We start from the raw sequence: 18,479 nt of genomic DNA, 5'->3' as shown, positions 1-18,479 counted from the left end.
TCTAAATATCTAGAATTATAACATTGTGACTTTAAAATATATCTATTTCTATATAAATGTCTATGAATTGGGATTTCAAACAATTTCTAGACAAAGGTAAATTATTTGTATTACAGTATCTGAGAAATATGAGACAGGATCTTAGAATTAATTCAATTCCAAAATTCAACAGTTCTTTACTCCTCTAAGTAAGTAAACATGACTAAGAATGGCTTAACACACTGAAGTTTTAAGTTAATCTTTCGCTGTTCAAGAAATTATCATCACAAATGCCTAAAGATTTTTTTATTGATTTTTTTTTTTTTGAGAGAAACATCAATATGAGAGTAAAACATCAATTGGCTGCTTCCTGCACACCCCCTACTGGGGATCAAGAGTCCAAAATCTGGGCATGTGCCCTGAATGGGAATACCTTTCATGGCACAGGACAAGGCCAATCAACTGAGCTCCGTTGGCCAGGCTAAGAATATATTCTTTAGATCTGAAAGGTATCATCTTTTTTTTTTTTTTCTTGTACTATCAATACAACTCTTATTTTTTTTTAAATATGTTTTTATTGATTTTAGAGATAGAGAAAGGGAAGAGAGATAGAAACACCAACATTGATTGGCTGCCTCCTGCATACCCCTGACAGATACCGAACCCACAACTCAGGCATGTGCCCTGACTGGGAATTGAATTGGTGAATGGGTTGCTGTTCAACCACTGAGCCACACCAGCTGGGCAAGGTATCATCTTTCTCGACAATACTCTTCAAGTAATCATTTTATAAAACACCACAATGTAACCAGATGCTATCAAAATGGTGTAAAAAATCCTAACCACAGTTTTGATTCAATAGTATAGGTTCTCTTGCCGAAACCGGTTTGGCTCAGTGGATAGAGCGTCGGCCTGCGGACTCAAGGGTCCCAGGTTCAAATCCAGTCAAGGGCATGTACCTTGGCTGCAGGCACATCCTCAGTGGGGGTTATGCAGGGGGCAGCTGGTCTATGTTTCTCTCTCATCGATGTTTCTAGCTCTCTATCCCTCTCCCCCTCTCTGTAAAAAATCAATAAAATATATATTTTTAAATAGTATAGGTTCTTATATCACTGCTTAATGAATGATTTCACAAATATCTTCAAAAACAAAAGTGCTTTTTAAAAGACAGAATGGATACCAAAAACTGTGTTTTATACTTCTGATTTAATTATATACAACTTCAACAAAAGACTGATAGCCTTTCTTTCACTAAGGATCTCCAATGTAAACAAATATAGTATAGTTAGCTCTACAGTTAAAAACAGAAATTACCAAGATCTGCTCCCTTGATCCCTGGTAAGACATTCTGCAGTTTACGTTCCAATAGACACTAAGGCTATCAAGTCGGATAAGCTATAAAAGAACAAATGAAAAAGGTCAAGCAACTAACACATTAAAGTTATGAATCAGTATTAAAATATTATTCTCATGTTCAATATCCCAAATAATCCAATTGCCATTTTGAGTTTGTAAGAAAATAATAATAATGCAAAAATGGAGGAAATAATTGCTTTTCAGCCTTTTGGCTAAGATAAAGTGTAAAAATGGGGGGAGGGTTTGTATATTATTCTCAGACTTTATTATTAATCCAGCATTTGCTAAATTGTGCTTCCAGGAACACTACTTCAAAGGGAATTCATTCATACAATTATCAAATATTTATTGAGAATTTAGTATTTAATGGGCACTGAACATGTTCTGCTAAAGAAATAAAAATAAATAAAAAAAAGATATGTTTCCTCCAGTGGATAGGAATGGGTGTTTTGAGGGAGGAATGAGTGGAGTAGAGTCTATAATCAACAAGGTGGGGAAAGCTACGTACTCAATATCACTATTGAATGTTCACAATGTTTATTAGTATATGTAAAATATTTTGAAGTTCTGTAGTTTAAAAAAAATTAAACATGCCTTATTTAACTATGTACCAAATGCTTACTACTTTTAGTCTGTAATCTTATTTGACCAGAGAATATTTTTCTACAAATCTAATAATAACTCAATTACCTAATGCTCCATAAAATACAATCTGGGATATGTTAATTTTATGCATTTTCTTTATATGTTAGGTGAAGAACCTAAACCTCAAAATAGGTAAGTGGTTTTGTTTTAGAAGGTTATACAGTAAATAGCAGTGTCAAAACTGCTCCATCAAGGTTTCTTTAAGAAAATACAGTAAGTGTTTATATCTAGGAAATTAAAGAAATGTTTAATCCAGTCTAATACCTTGTATATAATTTTGTCTGCTTCATTTAACACACATGGAGTCCAGTGTTCATTTGCAGTCTAAAAGAAAAAAAGAATTGTGAAATGAAATATATATACGTATATATCTCAAAATAGTACTCTAACATTTGTAAACTATAACTAAATAACAGGAAAAAAACATATAAAGCTAATGTTAGCTGCTGTTAGCAATCTGTTTCTTTACATAACTTTACAACAAAAATCAAAGGAATAACAGTAAAAACAGAATTGAAGCAATTCTAATTTAAATAAGTTAATTCACCTACAAAATAATTATTGAGTACTACCCTGTTTCCCCGAAAATAAGACAGTGTCTTATATTAATTTTTTCTCCCAAAGTTGCACTAGGTCTTATTTTCAGGGAATGTCTTATCTTTCCATGCGCTAGGTCTTATTTTTGGAGGATGTCTTATTTTTGGGGAAACACGGGTATTTGTCAGAAGTATGGAAGGAATTGGGTATGAATAAAAACAGAGAGCTTGCCTATAATCTATTGAAAAAGGTCCACTTCTTTTTTTAAAAGATCAAATAAATAATTATTTCAAAGTAAGAAAAAAAATAGAATATGGAAATCAAAGAATGACCATGTTTCCAGAAAATCAGCATGGCCAACAATACCAAAAGCTGCAATATAATAAACTAAATTAAACTTATTTGGCAGCCAGGGCATTACTGATGAACTTGTTAAGAACAGTTCCAATGGAGTAGCAGAGTCAGAGTACAGTAGGTAGGGAGTCAACAGGAGGTGGGGAAAGAAAGCTAGCAAAGGAAGAAAATTCTCTTAGAAAGAAAAGAAAGAGAAGGCAGGTAGTTAGATGGGGCCTAGTGGAGTGGGAAAAGGTTAAAAAACTAAAAGGCTTTCTCACTCATTTGAGGACTATAATAAACAACTAGTGAACAAAAATAGATCCAGACGTAGAAGCATCCAACAGATCATCAAACCTCAGAGGGAAGGTGCGGGTGAGGGTTTGGGGGTGATGAGATATCAACCAAAGAACTTGTATGCATGCATATAAGCATAACCTATGGACACAGACAATAGGACCGTGAGGGCCTGTGCTGGACGGCAGGGGTGGGGTGGGACATGTCAAGGGGGGCGGGGGAGGAGACATATGTAATACTCTCAACAATAAAGAACTATAAATAAATACATACATACATACATACATACATACATAAAACAGGCTTTTTAATTTTGCTGTAAAGGAAATACTTGCATGTATTTAAATGCTTCCAAAAAGAAGTGGGGTGGAGAGTGAGAGGAAGGAAAGGCAGAGGGAGAAGAGTTGAAGATTTAGGAAAGAGAACGAAATGGATGGAAAGAAGTAAGAAAGGGAAGCACAGGGGGTAAGGGAAAGGCTCTTGAGGGCATGTGGAAGTATAGGATCCAGATCAGAGGTGGGAAGATTACTTATGGAATTCAATTACAAATGGAAAGATAGGAGGATGATATGGATACAAAAAGAGGTAAGTTTGCAGTTGTTATAATAGGCAATGTAGTAGTTGAAGCAGGAAATAAATGAGCCAGCCAATGTGCCAAATGCTTTACACAAACAATCTCACTCAATCAAAACTAAAATATAGCCGAAACCAGTTTGGCTCAGCGGACTGAAGGGTCCCGGGTTCGATTCCGGTCAAGGGCATGTACGTTGGTTGCGGGCACATCCCCGGTAGGGGTGTGCAAGAGGCAGCTGGTCAATGTTTCTCTCTCATCGTTGTTTCTAGCTCTCTCTCTCCCTTCCTCTCTGTAAAAAATCAATACAATATATTTTTTTAAAAAACACTAAAATATAGATACATTTTATCAGTACTGTATTTTATTTCCTGTTGCATCAGTGACTGAATGAACATTACACAGCAGGAGATCAATATGGTAACCAGTTTCAGATGCTTTCATCAAATACTAAGTGTACCAATTAATAATGCGAATTTTTTTTCCATAGATGGAGTTACACATATGTTGATATATCTGCAATTTGATATGCATGCTATTTTGTTGTATTGACAGCAAGCTTCAAAACTTCATATGCCAAATTTGGTGAAGGTGTTAACATCATAGAAATTTTTATGCTTAAAAATGTCAAATTTCATGCCAAAAAAAAGAGCATTTGTGGGAAGTTTTAATTCATTACTTCTAAATAGTTTACCTCAAAACAAGGAAAGTTCTATTGGGACGGTATCCACAAACTACCTAAAAGATGGGGGAAATGTGAGGCTAGCAACAGACATTACTTTGAATAAAGCACTTTGATGTTTCTCTTGACATTATCTTGTTTTCCTTGATTACAAAATCCACCATTATTAACCAGTATATCTAGTATAATGAGGAGCATAAAATTAGGAATGATAAATTCACAGAAGAAGGTATAAAAGGAATGAGATAGCAAAGTAATAGCTTACACAAATATTAAAACTTGAATAGAATTGCCAGGCAGACAAAGGGAAGAACATAATATCTACAAAGAAAACAGCACAGAGTCTGAGCAAAGATACAGAGGGGCCCAAACAACAGCACACACAAGACAGGTAGGCATCATTCTCATGCACAAGTATGCCTGTCTGTCATCAGTCAATGGCAGTTATTTGTTTCGTATTTTTTCTTTTGTTAAATTCAAAGACAAATCAAAATTATCTAGAGAGTATAAAAGCATCACTAAAACTTTTGAACTTTTGGAAAAGCTATAGAAAGATTATACATAAAAATAAAATAATAATTTGTAGCAATAGTTGATTTTAGGCAACACTCCCTATGATTCAGGAATAGTATTTTACAGGTTCCACAAATATTTAAAATAAGTCCAACATTACCAACAAACTAAGTTCTCCCAGTGTGACACCAAATGAAAGGGGCCGCTTTGGATCAGTAACCTACCAAAGAAAAAAAAATAACATTAAAACATACTGATGGTGAGGGTGAATCCATGCTCCGCTCTTTACAATAGGCAACACAGGGCAATTAGTTTACAAATAAGTTACACAAACCAAATGGATATGTGGAAAAGAAAGAGAAGGAAGCCAAAACATGACTGGGATTATCCATATTTTATAGGCATGATACTCATATACCTTCCCAGTGAATCTCTTTTCTTAATATATGAAAAGACTCTCTAACTACAACTAAACAGATTCTTGTCTAGATAGTTAAAAAGAGAGTCTCTTTATGTATAACATTAAAGATGTTCTTCACAGATAAATAAAACAAAGCATCACAGGTAAAAACACTGTCACCAAATTATTTTTGAAACAGTTAAGATTTTCACATTTAGAAATGTGAACTGTCTTTTTAAGCTTTAATTTTCTTGACACTTCAAAAATTTTGTTAGAAAATGCCCAATATTTAATTTCCCTAGTCTCTTAACCCTAAATCTGCCAATGTTAAACTTTTGTTCTATTTCTGATATTCAATACATGTTAAATTTACACACAAACTGTACCACTATATGAAAATATCCTTGTTTTAGACATCTTAAAGATGTCCAGAAGTCGGTTTTTTGGTTGTAAGAGGAACTAGAGAATGAAGAAAAACATAATGTTCTAAATCATCCAATAGTGACTCTAGAGTTTAATCATATAAACTCTCCTCAACTAGGAAATATGCATGATCTGGTATAGCTGAAAAACACCAATAGCTTTTTGAGCTTTGTTTTTAATATCAGAGATATTGTGATTGTGGCAATACATTTTCCTTTATTCCCACACTCATCTTTTTATACTTACAGATAACTAGCTCAAAATATAATAACTTGGAGCTAATCAGAAGAACTTCAGTAAACCACAACTCCACAGTTGCCAATGTAATACCCACAAACTACTTTCATACAATTAGCATTTTTGTGATAAATTATTATCCATTCCCTATTCCGCTTCCTATGCTATATTTTTCATTATCCTTCTAGATACAATAATTAAGATTACCACATGAAAGACAAATGCTATAATAAAGATTCCTTTTTATTTTTTAATTCCTTTCCTTTTAGATTCTTTTAGTATGTTTTGTCACATCAATTTAAACATAAACAATATTATTTTCCCACTCCTGTACATCTCTGTATTCTTTTCATTAAAGAGAAATGATGTACTTTTCTAATTGCACTTGCTCAATAAAAAAAACTTATTTTAAGTTCAAACTGAGGTTCTCATTCATCAATATGTGGGATGGGGCCTAAACCAGCAGTCGGACATCACTCTAGCAATCTGGGACTGCTGGCTCCTAAATGCTCACCGGACTGCCTGCCTGATTGCCCCTAATCACTCTGCCTACCTGTCTTATCACCCTGAACCACCCACCTGCCTGCCTGGTCACCCCTAACCCCTCTGCTTGCCTCCCTGATCACCCCTAACCACTCGTCTGGCTGCCTGATTGCCCCTAACCACTTGCCTGCCGGCCTGATCACCCTTAACCACCTCTGCCTGCCTACCTGATCGCCCCTAACCGCCTCTGCCTTGGCCCCCACCACTGTGGCTTTGTCCAGAAGGACATCCAGAATGATGTCCGGAAGGCCATTTGGCTGTCCAGTCTAATTAGCGTATTATGCTTTTATTATTATAGATTTATACTCATAAGTGTCCCATGAAAAAAGCACAACTCAGAAAGGAGAAATGATAGTGAACTCATTAGAAAAAAAAATCTTGTATTTAAAACTGGGCGCAGATAATTCACATATACACATATCAATCCTGTATATAATATAAGCTTGATATGCTAAGTGTCGAGTTATCCCAGTCATCCATTCAAACAATCAAAGCATAACACACTAAAGATATACTAAAGCTGCTCAATCACTCACTATGACGTGCACTGACTACCAGGTGGCAGACAGTTGACCAACAGGCCAGTTGCTATGACGAGCACTGACCATCAGGGGGCAGACACTCAATGCAAGAGCTGCCCCTGGTAGTCAGTTGCGCTCCCACAGGGGGAGCACTCACTGCTCAGCCAGAAGCTGGGCTCATCACTGGCAAGCACAGTGGTGGTGGCGGGAGCCTCTCTCACCACTGCAGCAGCGCTAAGGATATCCAACTGACAGCTTAGGCCCGCTCCCAATCAGTCAGACACCCCCCAAAAGGGGTCCCGGACTGTGAGAAGGCACAAGCCAGGCTGAGGGACCCTCTCCCCACAACCCCCCAGCCGCAAGTGCACAATTTTCATGCACCAGGCCTCTAGTATTAATATAAAATAAACATTAAATTACTAAGCTAAACTCAGGAAGCGAAAATTACTTACATCATCTTCATATTTAATGTGAATGTCTGTGATTTTTACTTGTACATTTTTAATTACTTGAGTCGCCAATTTTTCCAAAAATGTATCCTTTTTAGCTTCTTTTGGTTTATCTATGAAAAATAGAAAGACACAAGGTCAAAAGTTGAAATTCTCACAAAGCTCATAATTAATGACCAAGGATAGGTGAGACACTACTCAATGGAAATTATAGGCTTTTCTAGCGTCCTTGTTTTATTTTAGATTTTAATATGCATTTCCAACTTAAAATCTATTTTTGAAGTTACATTATAAACTAACATTCATTTTACCTTCGATGACAGAAATTAAGTGGCAATGTGCATAAATAACACATGGCATAAAAACTACTTTTACCTACCTTTTGAGCGATCAAGACCTTTAAAAGGTTTCTTAAAATGTTTTTTGTGCTTTTTACGCTTACGTCCTTCTCAGTGGAAGCATTTTAGTGAGAAAAGGATAAAATTCAAGTTAGCAGACAAGAGGACAGAAGAGAAAACAAGAGCATTCTTCCTGACATCAAATTTTGGTATAATTCACCTTATTTGATTCTAAGCTGACCTGTTATCACAGTATAAACAGAAATTCACAAACCTTACTTAGTCTAGAAATAACCTTCTTTAATCTAGAAATAACTTGGCAGCTACAATTATTCAAAAATTAATTAAAATATCCATATACAATGCCCTTTATAATATTTATGACTTTTCACAGCACAAAGTTTAATTTTAATTTCAATGTTACCAAAATATTGGAAATGTAATAATGACAGGTAAAGTTTTTATAAATACATGATAGGAACAAATGAACACAAATGTAATGAATAGGTAGGTTATCAACAATGACTTCCTCTGGATGGTATAACTCACAGGAAAATCCTTTAATGACTTAAGGATATAAATACATAAAATGTACATTGAACTGTACATTGAAACTGGTTTAATAATTTCTTTAAAACCTACCCCTCTTTTATTTGGCACTGCCTCACTTTATTTCATTACCTAACACCTATCTTATATCTTATCCAAATAACAAACCTTCACATTCAACTAGACATCAATTCTAGTCTGTACTCTTGAAGCAGTCTCTGTATACAGTCTCCCCAGCTTCTAGTTTCCACTCCATTCCTAGTAAACATCCTTCTATACTACTACCAGAATGTTACTTCTAAAACACTATTCACAGCTTGCTTAATCACCTGCTCAACTTTTTTTAAAGACTCTCAGCAGCCTTCCAAATAAAATAAAAAGTGTTTGCATGATGCAAAGGCCCTGTTATAACCTGATATTAACTCCCTGTCCTGTTCTATCTCCTACCACTCCCCCTGGCACTGGATACTTCAGAAATATTATTTATACTTTCCAAGATAAGAAAAACTTTCTAATGTCTAATGCATCTACATGTGTCATTCCCATCCCCTCTCTGAACTTCTTCACTAGGAAAACTCCAGGAAGCTTCCAAATCTCAGGTCCAGCACTATCTGAAGCCTTCTTTAACTATTCCAAGCATCTGTCCCGGGACCAGACTTCCAAAGCTGTGATTACACTGTATTTGAAGTGTTTGCACAACGTCTTGCCTCCAAGGCTTAAGACAGGAATTACCCTTATATCTGGGCAATTAAAAAAATATTTATCTGAATATTACCAGTATAATAAAATATGTAAGCCCCCTTAATGTCATATACTAGTATATTTGAAAGAATGTACATGAAATTTAACTTGAAATATTAAATTTGTTCATCCTTGATACTTTAAAGCAAATTGTCCTTCCATTTCAAAAACTAAGAACCAAACCCTATATTACAAGAATAAGACCCTGAGTTTCAAGAAGAAAAGACTTAATAAATACATAATAATGTAGATTTTGCTATTACCAGTATTGCTTGACTTAGTGATGGTCCCTAAATATTTTTCATTCATAAATAAAACTTCAGAAAAAGACTGAGTTCTTGATAAAATACCATTTGAAAAGAAACAAAAAAGCCAGAGTAGGCTTGAAAATGGCCAGAACAGCTTTCAGAGATAGAGGATCAGCTGACTAGGTTTAGATTCTCCCATATTTGCTCTTCTCAGCTGAGCTCCCTATTTTATTCCTGATTTCACATTTGTTCTAGCATCATGTTGCACCATTGATCTCAACGTTAAATGCACCATGTTTAAACCTCTCCAAATAACTGACAATAACATGATGTGCTCATGCTTATACCTCAGCAAGATAAAAAAGCATCTACAAACCCAACATTAACCTGATACCAAAACCAAAAAAGACACCACACACACACACACACACAAAATTATAGACCAATATCTCTGATGAACACAGATGCAAAAATCCTCAACAAAATATTAACAAACTAAATTCAGCAATACATTAAAAGGATAATATACCATTACTGAGTGGGATTTATATAAGCATGAAAGCATGGCTCAACATCCATAAGTCAATCAATGTCTTATATTACATTAACAAAATGAAGGGTAAAAATCATATGATCATTTCAATAGATGCAGAAAAAGCATCTGACAAAATTCCACATGCATTTATGATTTAAAAAATACTCGTAATAAACTGTTATAGACAGAACATACCTCAACATAATAAAGGCTATATATAACAAGTTGACAGTTAATGTCATAGTTGTTGGTGAAAAGCTAAAAGCTTTCCCCTTAAGACCAGAGACATAACAAATTCACCACTCTTACTCAACATAATAACTATTGGAAGTCCTAGCCAGAGCAATTAGGCATGACAAAGAATAAAAGACATCCATATTGAAAAGAAAAAAATCTATTAAACAAAATAAACTAACAAAATATAAACAGACTCATAGAGAATAAACAGCTGTCAGAGGGGAGGGAGGCTGCAGGCTGGATGAAAAAAGTGAAGGGATTAAGCAAAAACAAAACAAAACGAAACTCACCGACACAGACAACAGCATGGTGATTAGCAGAAGGGAAGGTGGATGGGGTGATAGGAAAGGGCACAGCAGGGATAAATGGTGATGGAAGGAGACTTGACTTGGGGTAGTGAACACACAATACTATGTACAGTTGATGTATTATAGAACTGTACACCTAAAAACCTATATAATTTTATTAACCAATGTCACCCAATAAAATAACATAGTTTTTTTTTTAAAGAAAAACTCACTAATTGCTGATAACATGTTTTCATAATATAAAAAACACTTAAAGGCTCCACCAAAGGAATTGTTAAAACTAATAAACGAATTCAGTTAAGTTGCGAATACAAAATCAATATGTAGAAACCTGTTGTGTGTGTATACAATTAACAAGGAACTATTAAAAAGGTAAATTAAGAAAACAATCTCATTTATACTTGCATCAAAAAGAATACCTAGGAATAAATTTAACCAAGGAGGTGAAAAACCTGTGCACTGAAAAATATAAGACACTGATGAAAGAAAATAAAGAAGATACAAATAATGAAAAGATATTCCATGCTCAGGGATTGGACGCGCCACCCCTGGTGGCAGCCTCATGTCCTGGTGGTACAAGTCCCTGCCCCCATCCCCGCGCACCAGCTCCTGCCTGCACATGCCTCCAAGGAGAGTGGCCTCCGCCTCTGAGGGAGCGTGACTTTAGTGCTGGGCCGGCCTGCCTGTGCCTGCACTGGGGGCGGAGGTGTCGTGTGTGTGTCCCCCGTCCCCACCCACCAGCTCCTGTACACACGCAGCCTGTTGACTGGTCGTGACTGTGACACCGTTAGGACCAATTAGCATGTTACCTCTTTACTGTATAGATAAGAAATAACAAGTGTTAATAAAGGTATAGTTAAAAGGAACCCTCCTGCACAGTTGGTGGGGATGTAAATTGGTTCAGCCACTGTTGAAAACAGCATTACTAAGTAAGGTTCCTTGAAAAAGTAAAAACAGAACTACCATAAGACCCAGCAATTCCATTTCTGAATATTTATCTGGAAAAAAAAAAATCAGCAACAATACTAATTTGAAGAGATATGTGCACCCCTATGTTCATTGTCATTATTTACAATAGCCAAGATATGGGGAAAACCTATATGTTCATGATGAATTGATAGAAAATGTCCTGGAAGTGCTGGATAAATAGACAGAAAATGTCCTGGATGTGCTGGATGAATGAATAGAAAAGATGTGATATATACACACACACACAGACACACACACACACACACACACAATGGGATACTACTCAGCCAAGAAAAATAATGAAATTTTGCCATTTGCAACATGAATGGATCGTGAGGGTATTTTGCTAAGTGAAAAAATGCAGACAGAGGAAGACAAATACATTCAAACCTCGGTTCTCCAACGTTTCCATCTCAAACAATTCGGTTCTCCACCAAGTTGCTCACAGAAAAAATGTCTCGGTTGTTGACCAAAACGTCAGTTTTCGACCTGACAACCCTTTCATGCTTTTACCTCAGCAAGATAAAAAAGCATCTCTCAGGCAACAAACAAAGGAGAGAAAGCTTTTGTTGCTGGGAAATCAATGATTCGGACAATTTTAACCCTTTGTACGCCGTAAGCGTCTATAGACGCAAGCAGCAGGCCTTCCCCCACACACCATGTGCTTCTAAAGCCGCAAACCTCACATATCAACTCTGGTCACCCAATTTTAAACTCAGACTTGTTAGTGACATCTCTGGGTTTGTAAAGAAAATTATGGTGCCAAAACCGGTTTGGCTCAGTGGATAGAGCGTCGGCCTGCGGACTGAAAAGGTATCGGGTTTGATTCCAGTCAGGGGCATGTGCCTTGGTTGCGGGCACATCCCCAGTGCAGGGTATGCTGGAGGCAGCTGATTGATGATTCTCTCTCATCGATGTTTCTAACCCTCTATCCCTCTCTCTTCCTCTCTATAAAAAAATCAATAAAACATATTAAAAAAAAAAGAAAAAGAAAGAAAATTATGGTAACTTAAATTTGTAAATATTCCAGTGCATATAGAAGAAATTCCAATTCCATCCCACTTTGGACACATGGCAGTAACTGGTGAAAGCAGTGGTCAGCAAACTGTGGCTCACGAGCCACATGCAGTTCTTTGGCCCCTTGAGTGTGGCTCTTCCACAAAATACCACGTGCGGGCATGCACGTACAGGGCGACTGAAACTTAGTGGCCCATGCGCAGAGTCAGTTTTCAACCTGGGAAAGTCTATTTTGAAGAAGAGGCGTTAGAAGAAGTGGAGGTGTCAGCCGCATGTGGCTCCCAAGCCACGGTTTGCCGACCACTGGGTTAAAGTATAAAGAAGCCATCAAGAGTGCTAACGTTGCTAAGGATATGAAAGTGCTCACAAACCTACAATCACAGGCAACTGAACAGGTAGAAAAACTGTTGACTGGATAAATGAAAAGCAGTTAGCAAGTGATAGCATTTCTGAGGCAGTGACACATGAAAAATTCCTTTAAAGCTAGTAGAGGGTGGTTTGATAAAAAAAAAAAAAGAAGTGTTTATTTATAAATTAAACAGTACATTAGACATATCATATATAAGAAAGGTTAAAACAGGGAATCATTTTGGGGTCTGAAAGTAATTCAATTTACATTTTTTCTTTTCTTAAATATATTTTTATTGACTTCAGAGAGGAAGAGAGAGATAAAACATCAATGATGAAAGAGAATCATTGATTGATTGGCTGCCTCCTACCTGCCCCCAATTGGGGATCAAGACCACAACCTCGGTATATGCCCTGACCAGGAATTGAACCGTGACATTCATAGGTTGATGCTCAACCACTGAGCCATAACCAGCCAGGCTCAATTTACATTATTTCTAATGGGGAAAAATAATTTGGTTTTCAAACAAATAGCTTCTCAAACAGCCTTCCAGAATGAATTAAGTTCAAGTAACAAGGTTCCACCATATAATATTTCTCTTATATGTAGAATATTACAAAAAAATAATAAAAGAACAAAAAACTCAGAGATACAGAGAGCATATTGTTGGTTGCCATATGGAATGAGAGTTGGGGGATGAAATGGGTAAAGGGGGTCAAGAGGTATAAACTTCTAGGTATGAAATAAATAATCATGGGGATGTAATGCACAGCATGGTGACTATAGCAAATTTTAAAGTTGCTAAGAAAGTAAATCTTAATAGTTCTCTTCAGAAGAATAATAAAATTTTCGTAACTTCATATGGTAATGAGTGGTGACTAGACTTACTGCAGTGATAACTTTGCAGTGGTTATAAATGTTGACTCATTATGTTGTAGACATGAAACTATAGAATGCTGTGTTTCCATTATACTTTAATTTTTTTAAGTTAAGGAAAAAATTTTAATGTTATTTATAGAGCAAACTTCAAGCTTCATAGAGCAGTGAACTCTGTTTTACCCCATGAACATTCAGCATGACTGTGGAAGGTAAGGGAAAAGAAATGATGGTAAAACGGAAAAACGTGAATTACATTTCCATATTTTTTAAAAGAAGGCACATCATCAAATGGACTCCATTAAAAGCACATGCATGGATAAAAATATAATTTTTATATAGCTGAATATAATTAACCATGCATACCCACCAGGCTTGATGTCCTTGCAAACAAAGTTTTCCAAGCCATATATGAACTCCCCTGAATGTGCGCCTGCATCCGCATGGCAGCAATAATTAAAATGCAACGCATTTAAAGACACCTTTAATCTCACATGTAAAACGTCTAAACTTAATTCTAAGAATTAGAAGTCATGTAACAGAACAAGTAAAATTCAGTAAAACTACTTTTTTATAAAAACTGGTATTTCTAAGGTAACGTTCAATGACAACATATTAATTCTTTGAACATACAAACTATTTTCATAATGCGTATTAAAACAAAAATTCTTAATAATTAAAATTGTACGTAACAATAATTTCAAATTAAGCAAGACAGACAAATATAAATTATGGCTAATGTCTCATTAAATTACTTGACAAATTTTCAAACAGAGCAAGTCTGTTATTTTGGTTCCCTTTTGACTACCACTTTGCCCATTTTCAGAAAAAACATATTCATATTTTTACAATTTTAGTCAGCTGAAATTAACTCACTTTACTGTCTGAATCCTTCCTATGCATATGAATACTGGGAAGTACCATCTCCCATTTCCCACCCCAAATCCAGCTTACACACAAGTTTAACTTCCCTAAAATAGCTCTGATCAATCAAGTGACTATGATTTTTTAAAGAAAGAAAAAGGGACAAGTTACTGACTCTCCCATTGGCTAGATGAATATCCATTACTCACAGTTAAACATACAGGAGCTACAGCAAGAATGGATTCAAATTCCAGCTCTATCATTTTCTAGCTGTGTGACATGGAACAAGTTATTTAACTTGCAACTTTTTCAAATATTATATGGGAATAACAACAGCTCTTAAATCATAGAGTTATGACAGTTAAATGAGTCAATTCCTATAAAGTGTTTTTGAAGAATAACTGACAAACAGCAAATGCTCAATAAATGTTAGCTATCATAGTCATTATCATCATTATCATAGCATCCAAATATCTTAAAATTTACCTAAACATAGCTTTCTAACTTACCTATAATTACATTCTATCAAACTCCCAAATTCTTAGCTGTTCACATGCATGCTCTATACTTTTCCACTATCACCGTTCCCTTTATCTAGAATGCCCTCTCTCCTTTCTCATCCTTTAGACTAGGGGTGTCGAACTCAATCAGAGAAGGGGCCAAAATCTAAAATCCAGCCTAAATCGCGGGCCGAATGGTTTACTGAACAGTCATAAACTGTCATTGTGATGGAAACGCAGCGGAGTGCAGTGATGATAGCGCGGTGCGGGCCACATTGCAAGGCCTGGCGGGACGGATTTGGCCCGCGGGCCTTGTGTTTGACACATGTGCTTTAGACACAGCTTAGATATATACCTTCAGTGTCTGTGTGATCTCTTTGACTAAGCACATGTCCATTCTGAACCCTCTTAACACTCTATCTGTATTTCTTTGATGGGACCCAACACTTGATTATTATGCATGTCTTATTTTTCCAGCTACAGTGTAAGGTTGTAGACAGTAGGATCCAGGGATTTTCCAACAATGTGTCAAGCAGATTGACATCAGACTTCTCAAAAGTACCTGTAACCTAAAAGGTATGTATTGCTTTCTAAACTCTAATTTTAAACCTAGGATTCTATCTCCTGCCAAATCAAACAAGTGTGGAAGTAACTTGATCCAGCATCTAGAAGGGTTCAGCAATCTTGGAGAAGGTGCTGTGCATAAATTAAGAGTCCAAAGACGAAACATAATTTTGAAAGGCATTATAGGGAGTCAGAGAAGACTTAGCCAAGAACTAAGTTCTCCTTGTCTCAGGATTCCTTGCTTTTTATTAACATAATTTGTCCTAAGGCAAGTTGGAGATATACAGCTCAAAGGCCAGGGTATGTATACCAGAAGCATTGTCAAATTGAAAGAATTACCTCTTGCTGTTCAGGTGTTTGGCCAGGAGGAGGCAATAACATGTAGATTAAGGTGCCCTCAGCTGTCTGGCAGCAAGCAATCAATTTATGCAACCTTTTCAGGTTTGGGGAAATGCCTTTAGCCATTCCCAGATGATTCAGCCCTGCTGACATGCTGGAATTGGCTTCCAGCATGGAAGTAAAATACAAAGACTCTCAGACTTGAAAGAATTTTAAAAACTAAATCCAGTGCATCCTTTCTTAAAAGTTATTAGATATGATCCAACCACAAACAAAGTAACAGAAGAACAAAAGGCAAGGGACCTTGGAAATATTAATGAAATACAGAAGAAGGATGAAGACCAGTCCCAGGATAACAACTATATAGCAGGACTAAAAAACTCCCAATTCAATGAAGATTTCCATGAGAAAAAGGGGAAGAGGGGAGGGAACCAATAGATGGGTTTGGGCAATTGGAAATAATGATAGTCATATAACAGATTTCAAATACCCAGTGAAAAAAAATTAAACACGAGTTTACATAAAAGACTAATAAGCAAATTTAAAAAAATTTACAAATTCAAGGGGAAAACCAGTTGTAAAAAGAAAATATAAGCATAGTACATCATTTGACCTAGGCAATGGCAATACTGTCAAAGTAATGTAAATTTTTACTAGTAATTGGCCAAAAATTGTGATATTTGGGGGGGAAATGGAGGGGAATTTAGGGTAAAAGGAGATGGTAAGCTCCTTGACTACCATAATAGGAAATCCTAGGTAATGCCTTACATTAATAATGTAGATAGTGGCAGAATGTTAACATTCCTAAAACAATGGTTCCCTCCAAGGAGTGAGTCTAAAGAATAGAAAAGGGTGAAACTGGGGACTGAGGTTTTTCATCAGAAGTCTTTATGGCAAAACTATTTGATTATAAAATGTGTTTTATATTACTTTGATAAATTTAACATTTTAAACACAGAATCTACAGCATTTGAGGATATTTTGCCTCACTAGAAATTTAATCTTTTATTTTATAATAGCCCTTTAGAGAAAATAAACACTCTACAATGAAATAAAAAGAAAAATATCGGCATGTACACATCAGGAACTACTTGACATTGAAACTGGGTCTCAGAACTGTTGGACATTAAAACTGGGAGTCAAACCTTTTGTGTTATTATATGGTTATTTCTAGTCTGCAGCTTGCAAGAATTTTTAAAGAAAATAAATGGGGAAAACAAATAGTTATAGAGATAAAGAACCATTGAACAGACTGTCAAACTATGGCGGGAAGACAGGGGAGGCTGGGGGAGGGGGGCTGTGGGAGATCAACCGAAGGACTTGTATGCATGCATATAAACACAACCAATGGATACAAGACACAGGGGAGAGGGGGAACAGGTGAAGGTATATGCTGAGGGGTAGGGAGGCTTGGAGAAGGTCAAGTGAGGTAAAAAGGAGACATATGTACTACTATTTGTAATGCTTCAAACAATAAAAAATAATAAATAATAAAAATATCAAGGAGTTTATTTTTACAATTACACAAATTCTCTAGAAATAAACTCATAGTCCTTTTTTCCCCACATGATAGTGGACCACATTCTATTTTACCAATAAAATAAATTAATTAAAAACACTTTTACAGCAGATTAGCATGAGCACTTTGTTTTCATTTTTATCATCTACTGCTTAGAACTGATTCATTTTCTTTTCACCTAAATCTCTATACATGTGTAATGGTCCTTTTGTGCTTTTAAAATCAAAAGGTAATTGGAAAATAATAAGCCTGAAAAATAAACTATAGTTTTAAGTAATAACTACCCTATCTAATAAAAAAGTAATATGAAAATTGACCATCACTCCAACACACAAGATGGCTGCCCCCAGGTGGTCAAATATGGCTGCCCCCATATGGACACAAGATCCTACCTGGATGGAGCCTAAACAGGCCCTCGAGGGGTCCCAGATTGGAGATGGTGCAGGTTGGGCTGAGGGACACACACCCCGTGCACAAATTTCGTGCACTGGGCCCCTAGTTAATTAATAATGGTAAACTGTGAAGTATCAGGAGGGCCAACATTGTCTTTTATCATCACATGAATGATCTATACTAATAAAAGCCTATGTGGTCGTTATACCATCACCAGGAGGCTGCTTGCGCAGCGGGCAGGTGGGCAGGACTGCGTGCACAGCGAGGCATGCACAGATGGGCAGGGACTTGACACTGTGTGCGTGCCTCAAAAGCGGGTCCCGGCAGCTCCGAACAGAGCCAGCCTACCTCTTTGGGGCAATCCATCAAGGATCCCTGGATGGGTAGACAGGGCCTACCTCTTTGAGGATATTGATCATGGGGCTCCAGCACTGTGAGAAGGCACAGGCCAGGCTGGGGAACCGCCCCAACCCACCCAAGTGCACAAATTTCGTGCACCAAGCCTTTAGTATTATATAAACATGTGACCCACATTCATACAAATTGGAAAAAAAATATTTACATGCAGTCAAGATAATTAAATGTATTTCTTGACAATGAAGGAAAAATAATCTCTGGCAACATATATTCCCAATTCTAAACTCATC

At 36.4% G+C, this 18,479-nt stretch overlaps 1 protein-coding gene across 4 annotated transcripts in view; it reads right to left on the bottom strand.

The window, feature by feature from the left end:
* The window catches only part of VPS13C (vacuolar protein sorting 13 homolog C), a 170,478-nt gene that overhangs the window by 131,113 nt on the left and 20,886 nt on the right, over window positions 1–18,479 (bottom strand). For 2 of the 4 annotated variants that reach the window (XM_036440083.2, XM_036440069.2), the window contains exons 6-11: window positions 14,024–14,086; window positions 7,866–7,931; window positions 7,490–7,599; window positions 5,074–5,133; window positions 2,245–2,304; window positions 1,294–1,374 (exon numbers count right to left, since the gene is read on the bottom strand). In XM_036440083.2, the coding sequence (XP_036295976.1) occupies window positions 1,294–1,374; window positions 2,245–2,304; window positions 5,074–5,133; window positions 7,490–7,599; window positions 7,866–7,931; window positions 14,024–14,086 (440 nt within the window). The remainder of the gene's footprint in view (window positions 1–1,293; window positions 1,375–2,244; window positions 2,305–5,073; window positions 5,134–7,489; window positions 7,600–7,865; window positions 7,932–14,023; window positions 14,087–18,479) is intronic. The other 2 variants (XM_036440086.2, XM_036440078.2) reach the window with 1 other exon arrangement.

This window comes from Pipistrellus kuhlii, unplaced genomic scaffold, assembly GCF_014108245.1.
Source record: "Pipistrellus kuhlii isolate mPipKuh1 unplaced genomic scaffold, mPipKuh1.p scaffold_m20_p_1, whole genome shotgun sequence".
Lineage (NCBI taxonomy): Eukaryota > Metazoa > Chordata > Mammalia > Chiroptera > Vespertilionidae > Pipistrellus > Pipistrellus kuhlii.
This window is presented reverse-complemented; position numbering and strand designations above follow the sequence as displayed.